This window comes from Bombina bombina, chromosome 4 (assembly GCF_027579735.1).
Source record: "Bombina bombina isolate aBomBom1 chromosome 4, aBomBom1.pri, whole genome shotgun sequence".
Taxonomy (NCBI): Eukaryota; Metazoa; Chordata; class Amphibia; order Anura; family Bombinatoridae; genus Bombina; species Bombina bombina.
The window spans coordinates 588,222,237-588,236,123 of NC_069502.1; the positions used below are offsets into that span (position 1 = coordinate 588,222,237).

General features: G+C 40.6%; 1 protein-coding gene across 2 annotated transcripts in view; it reads right to left on the minus strand.

The window, feature by feature from the left end:
* The window catches only part of USP45 (ubiquitin specific peptidase 45), an 879,557-nt gene that overhangs the window by 432,762 nt on the left and 432,908 nt on the right, over positions 1-13,887 (minus strand). For both annotated transcript variants that reach the window (XM_053710569.1, XM_053710568.1), the window contains exon 9: positions 6,219-6,306. In XM_053710569.1, the coding sequence (XP_053566544.1) occupies positions 6,219-6,306 (88 nt within the window). The remainder of the gene's footprint in view (positions 1-6,218; positions 6,307-13,887) is intronic.

Here is a 13,887-nt window from a genome sequence, read left to right on the forward strand (position 1 = left end):
CAGCTTACCCTTCCTTCATGGGGATATTGCCAGCCTTTTCTAGAAATAACATAGTCTGTCTAGAAAAAAAATAGACTGAACATTCCTTAATGCAGTTTAGCCTGCAAACTGTTCCCCCAACTGAAGTTTTTCTGTACTCTTCAGCCCTTGTGAGAACAGCAGTGGATCTTAGTTACAAAGTGCTAAGATCATCATCCTCCTTGCAGAAATCTTCATCCCTTTTCTGTCAGAGAGTAAATAGTACACACCGGTACCATTTAAAAATAACAAACGTTTGCTTGAGAAAATAAAAACCTAACATTTTTGTCACCACAATCCTCTTTGCCCTTCCTAGCAGTTAAGCAGGCAGAGAGAATGACTGGGGGTGGAGCTAAGGTGGGAGCTATATAGGCAGCTCTGCTGTGGGTGCTCTCTCTGCCACTTCCTGTAGGGGAGGAGAATATCCCACAAGTAAGGATGAATCCGTGGACTATCTTACAAGAGAAAGTACTACTAATGGCACTGAATGACACATACATGCTCTTATTGAAGATGTACAAATGTGACAAAGAGTAAATGTTGGGGGTACAATCTATAAAATGGGCAAATAAAAAGAATTATTGTGCTTTTTATTGTGACGGAGAAAGACTCTTAAAGGAAAAAAAAAAAAAAGGTTCCTGGATGCTCTATTTATAATTGTATAATAAATGATTTGTGAACCTTTATCACATTTTTAGGGATGATGCAATATAAAGAAAATGCAATACATCATCAGGTCTTTCAAAATGTATCCATCTATGATGTGTTGCTTAGTGACAGACTTTGAAAAGGGGCTCATAAATGAACTCTACATATTTCCTAATGTGCTTTTTATTGCTTTGAGACTTATTTAACTCAAAGAACAATATAGTTCTTATTGTTTACTATGTTTTTTCTGTTCATATGAAGCATATTTAGGCTATTTTAACCTATGTAATATTTCACAGCCTTTCTTTTAGAGGTCAAGCAGCCTTCAATTTGTCCTGAGTCAGAAAACATTGTTTATTTTGTACATCCTGGTTTTAATTCTGATGTGCTTTTTAGTTGTTTTTTATTAAAAAAAAAAACATAAAATATTATGGCTTTAATTTCAAGTATTTGAAATTTCCAATTACATATTAAAAATTTGCAAAATAAAGAGTTCTAAGTTTTCTTTTCTTTTTCATGTTATCTACCAAAAAGGCAAAAAAACTAACAAACCCATAAACAAAATACAAGCTAGGGTTCATTTTACTGTCATTCTATATCTAGGGTAAAAATGCCAAAATGACACAACCAATCTGCTGGCATTCCCCCTTTGGGGCTACAACATACTCCTTACTTTCATTGGTAGTGATTGTAGTGCTTAAAGGGACATTAAACACTAAATACATGCTAGATAGAATGATACATTCAAAGAAAAGATTAGTCCATGACTAACATGTAGATATATTTTTTAAGTTTCATTAGTTGTTTAAAAAGTGACAAAATAAGTGTAAAGTTTTAGGCCTAGATTTAGAGTTCGGCGGTAGCCGTCAAAACCAGCGTTAGAGGCTCCTAACGCTGGTTTTGGCCGCCCGCTGGTATTTGGAGTCAGTGATTAAAGGGTCTAACGCTCACTTTGCAGCCGCGACTTTTCCATACCGCAGATCCCCCTACGCCATTTGCGTAGCCTATCTTTTCAATGGGATCTTTCTAACGCCGGTATTTAGAGTCGTTTCTGCAGTGAGCGTTAGAGCTCTAACGACAAGATTCCAGCCGCCTGAAAATAGCAGGAGTTAAGAGCTTTCTGGCTAACGCCGGTTTATAAAGCTCTTAACTACTGTACCCTAAAGTACACTAACACCCATAAACTACCTATGTACCCCTAAACCGAGCTCCCCCCACATCGCCGCCACTCGATTAAAAATTTTAACCCCTAATCTGCCGACCGCCACCTACGTTATACTTATGTACCCCTAATCTGCTGCCCCTAACACCGCCGACCCCTGTATTACATTTATTAACCCCTAATCTGCCGCCCCCGCTATCGCTGACCCCTGCATTACACTTTTAACCCCTAATCTTCCGCTCCGTAAACCGCCGCAACCTACGTTATCCCTATGTACCCCTAATCTGCTGCCCTAACATCGCCGACCCCTATGTTATATTTATTAACCCCTAATCTGCCCCCCACAACGTCGCCGACACCTACCTACACTTATTAACCCCTAATCTGCCGAGCGGAGCTCACCGCTATTCTAATAAATGTATTAACCCCTAAAGCTAAGTCTAACCCTAACACTAACACCCCCCTAACTTAAATATAATTTACATATAACGAAATAAATTAACTCTTATTAAATAAATTAATCCTATTTAAAGCTAAATACTTACCTGTAAAATAAATCCTAATATAGCTACAATATAAATTATAATTATATTATAGCTATTTTAGGATTAATATTTATTTTACAGGCAACTTGGTATTTATTTTAACTAGGTACAATAGCTATTAAATAGTTAAGAACTATTTAATAGTTACCTAGTTAAAATAATTACAAATTTACCTGTAAAATAAATCCTAACCTAAGATATAATTAAACCTAACACTACCCTATCAATAAAATAATTAAATAAACTACCTACAATTACCTACAATTAACCTAACACTACACTATCAATAAATTCAATAAACACAATTGCTACAAATAAATACAATTAAATAAACTAGCTAAAGTACAAAAAATAAAAAAGAACTAAGTTACAGAAAATAAAAAAATATTTACAAACATAAGAAAAATATTACAAGAATTTTAAACTAATTACACCTACTCTAAGCCCCCTAATAAAATAACAAAGCCCCCCAAAATAAAAAATTCCCTACCCTATTCTAAATTAAAAAAGTTACAAGCTCTTTTACCTTACCAGCCCTGAACAGGGCCCTTTGCGGGGCATGCCCCAAGGATTTCAGCTCTTTTGCCTGTAAAAAAAAACATACAATACCCCCCCCCAACATTACAACCCACCACCCACATACCCCTAATCTAACCCAAACCCCCCTTAAATAAACCTAACACTAAGCCCCTGAAGATCTTCCTACCTTGTCTTCACCATCCAGGTTCACCGATCCGTCCTGAAGAGCTCCTCCGATGTCCTGATCCAAGCCCAAGCGGGGGCTGAAGAGGTCCATGATCCGGTCAAAGTCTTCATCCAAGCGGGGCAGAAGAGGATCTTCCATCCGATTGAAGTCATCATCCAGGCGGCATCTTCTATGGTCTTCCATCCGGAGCGAAGCGGCAGGATCCTGAAGACCTCCAGCGCGGAACATCCATCCGGACCGACGACTGAACGACGAATGACTGTTCCTTTAAGGGACGTCATCCAAGATGGCGTCCCTCGAATTCCGATTGGCTGATAGGATTCTATCAGCCAATCGGAATTAAGGTAGGAATTTTCTGATTGGCTGATGGAATCAGCCAATCAGAATCAAGTTCAATCCGATTGGCTGATCCAATCAGCCAATCAGATTGAGCTCGCATTCTATTGGCTGTTCCGATCAGCCAATAGAATGCAAGCTCAATCTGATTGGCTGATTGGATCAGCCAATCGGATTGAACTTGATTCTGATTGGCTGATTCCATCAGCCAATCAGAAAATTCCTACCTTAATTCCGATTGGCTGATAGAATCCTATCAGCCAATCGGAATTCGAGGGACGCCATCTTGGATGACGTCCCTTAAAGGAACCGTCATTCGTCGGGAGACATCGGAAGAAGAGGATGGATCCGCGTCGCCTGCTTCAAGATGGACCCGCTCCGCACCGGATGGAAGAAGATCGAAGATGCCGCTTGGAGAAGATGTTTGCCGGTCCGGATGTCCTCTTCTTGCCGGATAGGAGGAAGACTTTGGACCCTCTTCTGGACTTCTTCAGTGGATGTCTAGCCCCCGCTTGGGTTGGATGAAGATACCTGGATGGTGAAGACAAGGTAGGAAGATCTTCAGGGGATTAGTGTTAGGTTTATTTAAGGGGGGTTTGGGTTAGATTAGGGGTATGTGGGTGGTGGGTTGTAATGTTGGGGGGGGGGTATTGTATGTTTTTTTTTACAGGCAAAAGAGCTGAACTTCTTGGGGCATGCCCCGCAAAGGGCCCTGTTCAGGGCTGGTAAGGTAAAAGAGCTTGTAACTTTTTTAATTTAGAATAGGGTAGGGAATTTTTTATTTTGGGGGGCTTTGTTATTTTATTAGGGGGCTTAGAGTAGGTGTAATTAGTTTAAAATTGTTGTAATATTTTTCTTATGTTTGTAAATATTTTTTTATTTTCTGTAACTTAGTTCTTTTTTATTTTTTGTACTTTAGCTAGTTTATTTAATTGTATTTATTTGTAGAAATTGTGTTTATTGAATTTATTGATAGTGTAGTGTTAGGTTAATTGTAGGTAATTGTAGGTAGTTTATTTAATTATTTTATTGATAGGGTAGTGTTAGGTTTAATTATATCTTAGGTTAGGATTTATTTTACAGGTAAATTTGTAATTATTTTAACTAGGTAGCTATTAAATAGTTATTAACTATTTAATAGCTATTGTACCTGGTTAAAATAAATACCAAGTTGCCTGTAAAATAAATATTAATCCTAAAATAGCTATAATATAATTATAATTTATATTGTAGCTATATTAGGATTTATTTTACAGGTAAGTATTTAGCTTTAAATAGGATTAATTTATTTAATAAGAGTTAATTTATTTCGTTATATGTAAATTATATTTAAGTTAGGGGGGTGTTAGTGTTAGGGTTAGACTTAGCTTTAGGGGTTAATACATTTATTAGAATAGCGGTGAGCTCCGATCGGAAGATTAGGGGTTAATAATTGAAGGTAGGTGTCGGCGATGTTAGGGAGGGCAGATTAGGGGTTAATACCATTTATGATAGGGTTAGTGAGGCGGATTAGGGGTTAATAACTTTATTATAGTAGCGCTCAGGTCCGCTCGGCAGATTAGGGGTTAATAAGTGTAGGTAGGTGTCGGCGACGTTGTGGGGGGCAGATTAGGGGTTAATAAATATAACATAGGGGTCGGCGATGTTAGGGCAGCAGATTAGGGGTACATAGGGATAACGTAGGTTGCGGCGGTTTACGGAGCGGCAGATTAGGGGTTAAAAGTGTAATGCAGGGGTCAGCGATAGCGGGGTCGGCAGATTAGGGGTTAATAAGTGTAAGGTTAGGGGTGTTTAGACTCGGGGTACATGTTAGAGTGTTAGGTGCAGACGTAGGAAGTGTTTTCCCATAGGAAACAATGGGGCTGCGTTAGGAGCTGAACGCTGCTTTTTTGCAGGTGTTAGGTTTTTTTTCAGCTCAAACAGTCCCATTGTTTCCTATGGGGGAATCGTGCACGAGCACGTTTTTGATGCCGGCCGCGTCCGTAAGCAACTCTGGTATCGAGAGTTGCATTTGCGGTAAAAATGCCCTACGCTCCTTTTTTGGAGCCTAACGCAGCATTTGTTTTAACTCTCGATACCAGAGTTAAATTTATGGTGCGGCCAGAAAAAAGCCCGCGGAGCGTTAACAGCCCTTTTACCGCCGAACTCTAAATCTAGGCCCAAGTGTCTATAAAACACTGGGAGCTGCCATATTGTAACTTGTGTTACCTTCTCTACTGTGGCCAATTAGAGACCGTTATAAATAGGTCACTATAGTGTACAGCCAATGGTTGTGCTGGATTTTACAGTGTTCTGCACTTCCATTTCTAACAGGAACTGAAAAGCTCACAATTTCAGAATGGAATTACAGGCAAAGACGACAAAATAAATAATGAAAGTATATTGCAGAGTTGTTTTATATATACAATTTATCATTTTATATTACCATCTCAAAGTGTTTAATGTCCCTTTAATAAATTATTTATTTTGGATGCATAGTATAGCTCAGCAAATTCTTGCTGTATATTATAAATGTAAAAGAAAAAAGTAATTTTAATCATTCTTTAATGGCCTTTAAATTAAAAATAATAAGTGAAGCATGGGCACTTGAGCTCATTTTTTTAAAAAAAAGATTAGCACTTATTTGGGTGAATATTGTCAAGAAGGTTCACCACCACTGTCATAGGGTGACTGGATGGATTACATAAAAAATAAACAGTGTGTCTAATCAGTGATTTACTACCATTAGTTTTACTGAATGAAATAAAAAAACGACTGGATCCTATGACCATACCGACATGCATGAAATGATTAAATACAATACCTTGGTTTCTTCTAACTGCATGGCATCCAGCAAGTAGTGCAGAAGCTCCTGGCTGTCCTGTTGCTGAAACGTTTTAAACCGAGGGGCCCTGTGAATCACACAAAGTCATGCCAGTTACATGTGTTAAATCAATGAATAGACAGGCAACGTTTTTAGCCTAAAATAACACATAAGTCTTATATTCCAAAAGAATTTGTGCTTAGAATCTGTTCCATACTATATCTATGCAGCAAAGCCCAGCTATTCCTTTTTACATCCTATTTTTTACCTACTCTTCAACTCTTAATTAGGTGTTAATCGCAATTTGTATTTGATCATTATCTGCATGTCAACTGCTGCAGCAATTGTCAATGCCAACATCAACCATTTTGATTGTGTATCACTTTTTACATTATCGGTTTGGTTAAAATAAGCCCTTCTGTTTTACTGATCACAATTCAAATTCTGGATACACATTTACAAGGCCATTTTTCACTTACTGAATTCCACAGCTAAAAGGACTAGATAAACCTAGGTCATTCAAAGCAGTTATACTTAAAGGGTTAGTAAACCCATTTTTTTCTTTCATGATTCAGATAGACCATGTAATTTTAAACAACTTTATAATTTACGCCTATTATCAATTTTTCTTTGTTCTCTTGCTATCTTTATTTGAAAAAACATAATTTATGCTTACCTGATAAATTTATTTCTCTTGTAGTGTGTTCAGTCCACGGGTCATCCATTACTTATGGTATATATTCTCCTTCCCAACAGGAAGTTGCAAGAGGATCACCCAAGCAGAGCTGCTATATAGCTCCTCCCCTCACATGTCATATCCAGTCATTCGACCGAAACAAGACGAGAAAGGAGAAACTATAAGGTGCAGTGGTGACTGTAATTATAATTTTAAAATTTAGAACCTGCCTTAAAAAGACAGGGCGGGCCATGGACTGAACACACTACAAGAGAAATAAATTTATCAGGTAAGCATAAATTATGTTTTCTCTTGTTAAGTGTGTTCAGTCCACGGGTCATCCATTACTTATGGGATACCAATACCAAAGCTAAGTACACGGATGATGGGAGGGACAAGGCAGGAACATTAAACAGAAGGAACCACTGCCTGTAGAACCTTTCTCCCAAAACCAGCCTCCGAAGAAGCGAAAGTGTCAAATTTGGAAAATTTGGAAAAAGTATGAAGTGAAGACCAAGTTGCAGCCTTGCAAATCTGTTCAACAGAGGCCTCATTCTTAAAGGCCCAGGTGGAAGCCACAGCTCTAGTGGAATGAGCTGTAATTCTTTCAGGAGGCTGCTGTCCAGCAGTCTCATAGGCTAAACGTATTATGCTACGAAGCCAAAAAGAGAGAGAGGTAGCCGAAGCCTTTTGACCTCTCCTCTGTCCAGAGTAAACGACAAACAGAGAAGAAGTTTGTCTAAAATCTTTAGTTGCCTGCAAGTAGAACTTCAGAGCACGGACCACGTCTAGATTATGCAAAAGACGTTCCTTCTTTGAAGAAGGATTAGGACATAATGATGGAACAACAATCTCTTGATTGATATTCCTGTTAGAAACAACCTTAGGTAAAAACCCAGGTTTAGTACGCAGTACTACCTTGTCTGAATGAAAGATCAGATAAGGAGAATCACAATGTAAGGCAGATAACTCAGAGACTCTTCGAGCCGAGGAAATAGCCATCAAAAACAAAACTTTCCAAGATAAAAGCTTAATATCAATGGAATGAAGGGGTTCAAACGGAACACCCTGAAGAACTTTAAGAACCAAGATTAAGCTCCACGGAGGAGCAACAGCTTTAAACACAGGCTTAATTCTAGCCAAAGCCTGACAAAAAGCCTGGACGTCTGGATTCTCTGCCAGATGTTTGTGTAAAAGAATAGACAGAGCTGAAATCTGTCCCTTTAGCGAACTAGCGGATAAACCCTTTTCTAAACCCTCTTGTAGAAAAGCCAATATCCTAGGAATCCTAACCTTACTCCATGAGTAACTCTTGGATTCGCACCAATATAAATATTTACGCCATATCTTATGGTAAATTTTTCTGGTCACAGGTTTCCGAGCCTGTATTAATGTATCAATAACCGAATCTGAAAACCCACGCTTTGATAGAATCAAGCGTTCAATTTCCAGGCAGTCAGCCTCAGAGAAATTAGGTTTGGATGTTTGAAAGGACCCTGAATTAGAAGGTCCTGCCTCAGAGGTAGAGACCATGGTGGACAGGACGACATGTCCACTAGGTCTGCATACCAGGTCCTGCGTGGCCACGCAGGCGCTATCAGAATTACCGATGCCCTCTCCTGTTTGATCCTGGCAATCAGTCGAGGTAGCAACGGAAATGGTGGAAACACATAAGCTATGTTGAAAACCCAAGGGGCTGCTAATGCATCTACCAGCACCGCTCCCGGGTCCCTGGACCTGGATCCGTAACAAGGAAGCTTCGCGTTCTGGCGAGATGCCATGAGATCCAGATCCGGTTTGCCCCAACGACGAATCAGTTGAGCAAATACCTCCGGGTGAAGTTCCCACTCTCCCGGATGAAAAGTCTGGCGACTTAGGAAATCCGCCTCCCAGTTCTCTACGCCTGGGATGTAAATCGCTGACAGGTGGCAAGAATGAGACTCTGCCCAGCGAATTATCTTCGAGACTTCCAACATCGCTAGGGAACTCCTGGTTCCCCCTTGATGATTGATGTAAGCCACAGTCGTGATATTGTCCGACTGAAATCTGATGAACCTCAGTTTTGCTAACTGAGGCCAAGCTAGAAGAGCATTGAATATTGCTCTTAATTCGAGAATGTTTATTGGAAGGAGTTTCTCCTCCTGAGTCCACGATCCCTGAGCCTTCAGGAAATTCCAGACTGCTCCCCAGCCTAGAAGGCTGGCATCCGTTGTTACAATCGTCCAATCTGGTCTGCGAAAGGTCATTCCTTTGGACAGATGAACCGGTGACAACCACCAGAGAAGAGAATCTCTGGTCTCCTGGTCCAGATTTAGAAAAGGGGACAGATCTGAGTAATCCCCGTTCCACTGACTGAGCATGCATAGTTGCAGCGGTCTGAGATGCAGGCGCGCAAATGGCACTATGTCCATTGCCGCGACCATTAAGTCGATTACCTCCATTCACTGAGCTACTGATGGGCTTGGAACGGAATGAAGGACACGGCAAACATTGAGAATCTTTGATAACCTGGACTCCGTCAGGTAAATCTTCATCTCTACAGAATCTATAAGAGTCCCTAGAAAAGGCACCCTTGTGAGTGGTAACAGAGAACTCTTTTCCACGTTCACTTTCCACCCATGCGACCTCAGAAATGCTAGAACTATCTCTGTATGAGACTTTGCATTCTGAAAACTTGACGCTTGTATCAGAATGTCGTCTAGGTACGGAGCCACCGCTATGCCTCGTGGTCTTAGTACCGCCAGAAGTGAGCCCAGAACCTTCGTAAAAATTCTCGGGGCCGTGGCTAACCCGAAGGGAAGAGCCACAAACTGGTAATGCCTGTCTAGAAAGGCAAACCTTAGGTACCGATAATGATCTTTGTGAATCGGAATGTGAAGGTAAGCATCCTTTAAGTCCACTGTGGTCATGTATTGACCCTCTTGGATCATGGGTAGGATGGTTCGAATGGTTTCCATCTTGAACGATGGTACCCTTAGGAATTTGTTTAAAATCTTTAAGTCCAAGATTGGTCTGAAGGTTCCCTCTTTTTTGTGAACCACAAATAGATTTGAGTAAAATCCTTGTCCCTGTTCCGATCGCGGAACTGAGTGGATAACTCCCATGATTAAGAGGTCTTGTACACATTGTAGAAATGCCTCTCTCTTTACTAGGTTCGTTGATAACCTCGATAGATGGAACCTCCCTTGTGGAGGAGAGGTTTTGAAATCCAGAAGGTATCCCTGAGATATAATCTTTAACGTCCAGGGATCCTGCACATCTCTTGCCCAAGCCTGGGCGAAGAGAGAAAGTCTGCCCCCCACTAAATCCGTCTCCGGATAGGGGGCCCTGTCTTCATGCTGTCTTAGGGGCGGGAGTAGGCTTTCTGGCCTGCTTGCCCTTGTTCCATGACTGGTTGCCTTTCCAACCCTGTCTGTAACGAGCAGTAGTTCCTTCCTGTTTTGGAGCGGAGGAAGTTGATGCTGCTCCTGCCTTGAAGTTACGAAAGGCACGAAAATTAGACTGTTTGGCCTTTGGTTTGGCCCTGTCCTGAGGAAGGGCGTGGCCCTTACCTCCCGTAATGTCAGCAATAATTTCCTTCAAGCCGGGCCCGAATAAGGTCTGCCCTTTGAAAGGAATGTTAAGTAGCTTAGATTTGGAAGTTACATCGGCTGACCAGGATTTAAGCCAGAGCGCCCTGCGCGCCTGTATGGCGAATCCAGAATTTTTAGCCGTAAGTTTGGTTAGATGTACTACGGCATCTGAAACAAACGCATTAGCTTGCTTAAGGGTTCTAACTTTGCTCAAAGCCTCATCCAAGGGCGCTGTGCGAATCGCCTCTTCCAGAGACTCAAACCAGAATGCCGCTGCAGCCGTGACAGGCGCAATGCATGCAAGAGGCTGCAATATAAAACCCTGTTGAACAAACATTTTCTTAAGATAACCCTCTAATTTTTTATCCATTGGATCTGAGAAAGCACAGCTATCCTCCACCGGGATAGTGGTACGCTTGGCTAAAGTAGAAACTGCTCCCTCCACCTTAGGGACCGTCTGCCATAAGTCTCGTGTGGTGTCGTCTATAGGAAACATTTTTCTAAATATCGGGGGAGGGGAAAAAGGAACACCGGGTCTATCCCACTCCTTACTAATAATTTCTGTAAGTCTTTTTGGTATAGGAAAGACGTCAGTACACACCGGTACCGCATAGTATCTATCCAACCTACACATTTTCTCTGGAATTGCCACCGTGTCGCAATCATTCAGAGCCGCTAATACCTCCTCTAGTAACACACGGAGGTTCTCAAGCTTAAATTTAAAATTTGAAATTTCTGAATCCGGTCTCCCCGGATCAGAACCGTCACCGACAGAATGAAGTTCACCGTCCTCATGTTCTGCAAATTGTGACGCAGTATCAGACATGGCTCTCGTGTCATCAGCGCGCTCTGTCCTTAACCCAGAGCTATCGCGCTTGCCCCTTAATTCGGGCATATTATATAATACTTCTTTCATAACATTAGCCATATCCTGTAAAGTGATTTGTAAGGGCCTAGATGTACTTGGCGTCTCAATCTTACGCATCTCCCGAGCAGGAGACGCAGGTACTGACACGTGAGGAGAGTTAGGCGGCATAACTTCCCCCTCGTCGTCTGGTGATAGTTTCTCTATCGGTACAGATTGACTTTTATTCCAAGCAATATCAATAAAATTGGTACACATCGTTCTATTGGGCTCCACATTGGCTTTTGAACATGATGAACAAACAGTTTCCTCTGAATCAGACATGTTTAAACAGACTTAGCAATGAAACTAGCAAGCTTGGAAATCACTTTCAATAAGTTTACAAGCAATATAAAAAACGCTGCAGCGCTTCAAAAATACAGATATAATTAAACAATTCTTAACAAGAAGTGTATTATTAGCAGAGGATTGCACCCATTAGCAAAAGGATGATTAACCCCTCAATACCCAAAACGGATAAAACGGATATCAATTAAGATTTAACGCTTTTAATCACAGTCAAACACACTGTCACAGATCTGCTTTGACTGATTACCTCCCTCAAAAATGAATTTTGCAGACCCCTGAGCTCTCTAGAGACGTCCTGGATCAAGGAGGAAGAAGCAGGAAGACTGTGCTAGAATTTTAACTGCGCAACAAGGCGCTAAAACAAGGTTCCTCCCACTCCTATTACAACAGTGGGAGCCCTGATATAATGGTTTCTATGCAGAAAATATATGTTAGCCATGTGGAAAAAAATCATGGCCAAAGAGATTTATCACCAAGTACCTCACAAAAACGAATAACATGCCAGTAAACGTTTTATAAAAAAAAACAAACAACATTTTCCAATGTCATGCAAATTTATCACTAAGCCTGCTACCAGTCGCTACCACTGCAGATAAGGCTTAAGTATTATTTCAGTTTTAACAGTATTTTCTCAGTCAAATTCTAGTCCCTAGAAAATAACTCGCCTGCGCATACATTTATCAGCCTGATACCAGTTGCCACTACTGCATTTAAGGCTGTACTTACATCATACGGTAACAGCAGTATTTTCTTAGTCAATTCCATTCCCAGAAAATAATGTACTGCACATACCTCATTTGCGGAGGACCCCGCATGCTATTCCCAGTTTCTGAAGTTACCCCACTCCTCAGAATGTCGAGAACAGCCAGTGGATCTTAGTTACGCCTGCTAAGATCATATAAAAAAAAAAAAAAAAAAAAAAAAAAAAAGGCAGTTTCTTCTTCCAAATACTGCCTGAGATAGAAAAACAGCACACTCCGGTGCCATTTAAAATAACAAACTTTTGATTGAAGAATAGTTAAGTAAAAACTCCAGCTCCTCTCGCGACCTCCTTCTTTGTTGAGGGTTGCAAGAGAATGACTGGGTATGACATGTGAGGAGAGGAGCTATATAGCAGCTCTGCTTGGGTGATCCTCTTGCAACTTCCTGTTGGGAAGGAGAATATATCCCATAAGTAATGGATGACCCGTGGACTGAACACACTTAACAAGAGAAAGTAGGATTCTAAGTTAAGGAGCCATCCCATTTTTAGTCCAGCACCCTGGATAGTGCTTGCTGTTTGGTGGCTACATTTAGCCACCAATCAGCAAGCGCAACCCAGGCGCTGAACCGTAAAACATAATTTATGTAAGAACTTACCTGATAAATTCATTTCTTTCATATTAGCAAGAGTCCATGAGCTAGTGACGTATGGGATATACATTCCTACCAGGAGGGGCAAAGTTTCCCAAACCTTAAAATGCCTATAAATACACCCCTCACCACACCCACAATTCAGTTTAACGAATAGCCAAGAAGTGGGGTGATAAGAAAAAAGTGCGAAAGCATATAAAATAAGGAATTGGAATAATTGTGCTTTATACAAAAAAATCAAAACCACCACAAAAAAGGGCGGGCCTCATGGACTCTTGCTAATATGAAAGAAATGAATTTATCAGGTAAGTTCTTACATAAATTATGTTTTCTTTCATGTAATTAGCAAGAGTCCATGAGCTAGTGACGTATGGGATAATGATTACCCAAGATGTGGATCTTTCCACACAAGAGTCACTAGAGAGGGAGGGATAAAATAAAGACAGCCAATTCCTGCTGAAAATAATCCACACCCAGAATAAAATTTTTAATGAAAAAACATAAGCAGAAGATTCAAACTGAAACCACTGCCTGAAGTACGTTTCTACCAAAAACTGCTTCAGAAGAAGAAAACACATCAAAATGGTAGAATTTAGTAAAAGTATGCAAAGAGGACCAAGTTGCTGTTTTGCAAATCTGATCAACTGAAGCTTCATTCTTAAACGCCCAGGAAGTAGAAACTAACCTAGTAGAATGAGCTGTAATCCTTTGAGGCGGAGTGTTACCCGACTCAACATAGGCATGATGAAATAAAGATTTCAACCAAGATGCCAAAGAAATGGCAGAAGCTTTCTGGTCTTTTCTAGAACCGGAAAAGATGACAAATAGACTAGAAGTCTTTCGGAAAGACTAAAT